The 3575-nt window shown below is 47.1% G+C and overlaps 1 protein-coding gene across 1 annotated transcript; it reads left to right on the forward strand.

Annotated features, from left to right (window-relative positions):
• Positions 1 to 2157: 2157 nt before the first annotated feature.
• On the forward strand, positions 2158 to 2903 carry LOC141078561 (guanine nucleotide-binding protein G(s) subunit alpha-like). The gene has a single exon (XM_073565182.1). The coding sequence runs from the start codon at positions 2475 to 2477 to the stop codon at positions 2901 to 2903; it is 429 nt and encodes a 142-aa protein (XP_073421283.1). The 5' UTR covers positions 2158 to 2474.
• Positions 2904 to 3575: the final 672 nt, after the last annotated feature.

The raw sequence follows: 3575 nt of genomic DNA on the forward strand, positions 1-3575 counted from the left end.
GTTCGACTGGCAGGATGACGTTGCGAGACCATAGTTCCGTTGAGACACTGAGTGGGTCAGACTCAGGCCAGACAATTGACTCAAGTAAGACAGTTGACCGGTCGGGAAACGGAACAAATAGAGAGACGAAGGTGGTGACTAGACAGTGTCTGATGACGCAGACAGACGTTAACTGGAGGATCAAAGAGCAGGACCGATATTCTGACTGATGGGGGCGGGGGAGGCCTAACGTAGAGAGGAGGCCGTATGACAGTTGGAAAAGGTTCTCTCGACCTGTGGGGCAAGGTGTGATGAGTGCCCGGTCTCGAGAGCCTGATGTAATGTTATGTGTTCAACCCCACAAGTTTGAACAGAGGGGCGAGGTATGTGGTGTAGTAACCACTGTGTCTGCTAGGGGGCGCTGTGTGGATGTCCCAAGAGAACGGATGAGTGGCAGAATCCTGAAGGATGGTTATGTATCTCAAAGTGGGTGGCTTTGAGATGGAGACTTGTGTATGTGTGATCAGCAATATCATTTCTGAGGTGTTGTTTCAAAATGTAAGGGAGAAGTCTTCAGGTAACTGGAGAGATGGGCGGGTTCTGGTTACCTACAAACCCACCCAGGGGTGTGTCTGAAAACACCTGTATTAAAAGGCTATGTGAGTGTGTGAAGGACCTGTGATGAGGTCATAGTCATGTGACCTGGTGGGCGTGGCTATAGACCATATAATGTGGCCAGGGTAGGTCACATGGGGTGAATGCAGGGACCTGGTTGGTCCAGAGCAGGAGGTCCTGCAGAGATGGAGCTTCCTGGCTAACAGCCTGTGTGTGGCTGTGTGTAATGGCTGCCAGAGCCTGAAAGTTCCCTGGAGGGAATGGATGCATGCAGCATGGAGGAACAGCCATGAGAGAGCCCTGACGTGGGTGAGATAATTAGGAAGCCTGAAGAGCCTGTGTATGCTGGACATTGCTGACAGAGGGAAACTCTGTAATGGAAGCTATGCTTGTAAAGCTGTTAAATGGTTTATGAGGCGTGAATAAACTGCATGGACTGTTTTGATTTGATGAAAATCCTGTGCCGGATGTGACTTTTTGATGGCTGCAAGCGAGTATCCCCTACTAGATGACAGCACTGCCTCACAACACACATAGTTTATACCTGTTAGCATGTATACATGCTAACACACACATGGAGGTGTATACTGGCACATATGTACAGTAACTGACTGTGTAGCAGTTTCATGCTGCTGACACTAGATGGCGCTGTGGTTCCTGATGACATCACAGGTCCTGCAGCCACTAGTCAGTAATAGCAGCATTGCACCTTGCCGGGTGCAGTGGCGTGCACCTGTAATCCCAGCTACCAGGGAGGCTGAGGCTGGTGGATCGCTTGAGTCCAGGAGTTCTGTGCTATGTCGATCGGGTGTCTGCATTAAGTTCAGCATCAATATGGTGACTCTGGGGGAGCTCGGAGCTACCAGGTTGTCCTAACGAGGGGTGAACCGGCCCAGGTCGGAAACGGAGCAGGTCAAAACCCCCGTGCCGATCAGTAGTGGGACCGCGCCTGTGAATAGCCAGTGTAGAGCAGCCTGGACAACACAGCGTGACACAGACTTTTTATACATAGAGAAAATTATCATTTTATACCGGAAGATCATTATTAATGTAGAAAAATATACAGCTTCTTAAAATTGTGATGTTTATTACAAAATCCAATGCAAAAAATTCCAGGCTGCCTATGTAATTACTGTGCATTGCACTTCTAGACTTATTTTTCTAATAAACAGCACAATGTTAAGAAGCTGGAGCTTTTCATGTGATCTACAATGGGTCTCTTGGATTCCGCGCTCCAACGCACCTAGAGCCTGGGTGAGCGGTTTATTTCTTTCTTCCCCAGATCATAATTAACCCTCAGACACATCTGCACAATTATTATTAGATTGCTGGATTAAAGGTGAAAATATCGAACTATGCAAAATATAAAAATGTAAATAAATATATTCCTCTCCAGCTGTGTATTTGTATCACTATATCCCCAAATTCTACTTTTCTGTCTCCTGATCTCTCTGTGATGCCGTCACACTGAGCGCTACTGACCCCTACTGGCGAAACCAATAAAATGCTTCTATGTGCTGTGCAGTACTAGGTGTGACAGCAGAGGTCGCTCCGGCTCACTATCTGGGGCCGCCGCCACCAATGGTGGATCTGGGGGCGTGTGACCCCCGCACGGCTGTCATTGATGAGTGACGCTCCCCGGGCTCAGTAGCGGCCTCATTCCCGGTCTCCGGGGCGGGGGGGAGCGCCTGGTTTCCGCTGTTTTATCGGGGAAGGGGGAGGTTTTTTTTCTCTTTTATCGGGGGAGGGCCGCGGCCTACTTGTTTGTTTTGCCTCCTCCGTCCGGAGCGGCTTTTCCTGAGCGCGGAGGCCGGCCCGCGGGTGGCTGTGACGGGCGGAGGGCTCGGTGTTGTTTGCGGGGCCCTGACGAGCGGAGGACGATGGGCTGCCTGGGGAACAGCAAGACGGAGGACCAGCGCAACGAGGAGAAGGCGCAGCGGGAGGCCAACAAGAAGGTCGACAAGCAGCTGCAGAAGGACAAGCAGGTGTACCGGGCCACGCACAGGCTGCTGCTGCTGGGTGCTGGAGAGTCGGGGAAAAGCACAATCATGAAGCAGATGAGAATTCTTCATGTGAATGGCTTTAATGCTGAGGAGAAAAAGGTAAAAATTCAAGATATAAAGAATAACATAAAAGAGGCCATTGAAACCATAGTAACGGCGATGTGCAATCTCTCGCCTCCAGTGGAGCTAGCGAACCCAGACAACCAGTTCCGAATTGATTATATCACAAGCTTACCGAGTCACAAGGATTTTGACTTTCCGGCAGAGTTTTACGAACATACAATTATTATTAGATTGTTGGATTAAAGGTGAAAATATTGAACTATGCAAAATATAAAAATGTAAATAAATATATTCCTCTCCAGCTGTGTATTTGTATCACTATATCCCCAAATTCTACTTTTCTGTCTCCTGATCTCTCTGTGATGCCGTTACACAGAGCGCTACTGACCCCTACTGGCGAAACCAATAAAATGCTTCTTTGTGCTGTGCAGTACTAGGTGTGACAGCAGAGGTCGCTCCGGCTCTAAACCTTCAGGACAGAACATGAATCACTGATACTGCACAATTCACATTATAATAAGATTACAGTGAAGTCCTCGTGAGAAAATGACCTACCAGGTTTTTTTGTTCAATGTATTTTTTTCCAATGTCTTTTTTCCATCTAAAAATCTTTACTATAAATAAAAATTAATATTATAATATTAATATACTAAAAATTATTTGCAAAACTATATATTTAAGAAATTGCCAATAATAAATATAGAAAAACCAGATCCCACAAGAGAAAACAAAATACCCCCCTAAAAATCAACACAGGACAATCCTAAGGCCAGAGTCACACGAGCGACACATACGGACGAGTGCTATGCGAGAAAAAATTGCATAGCACTCGTCCCAGTGTTAATCTATGGGGCAGCTCCCATCATCCGTTTTTTTCTCACATGTTTTATACGTCAAAGAGAAATTGCAGCATGC

Source organism: Dendrobates tinctorius, unplaced genomic scaffold (genome assembly GCF_039654945.1).
Source record: "Dendrobates tinctorius isolate UK_male_01 unplaced genomic scaffold, ASM3965494v1 ptg000574l, whole genome shotgun sequence".
In the NCBI taxonomy this organism is placed as follows: Eukaryota; Metazoa; Chordata; class Amphibia; order Anura; family Dendrobatidae; genus Dendrobates; species Dendrobates tinctorius.

Bases quoted from the DNA above. Each gene is read 5' to 3' on its own strand.
- LOC141078561 (XM_073565182.1), top strand. From the start codon at position 2,475: ATGGGCTGCCTGGGGAACAGCAAGACGGAGGACCAGCGCAACGAGGAG.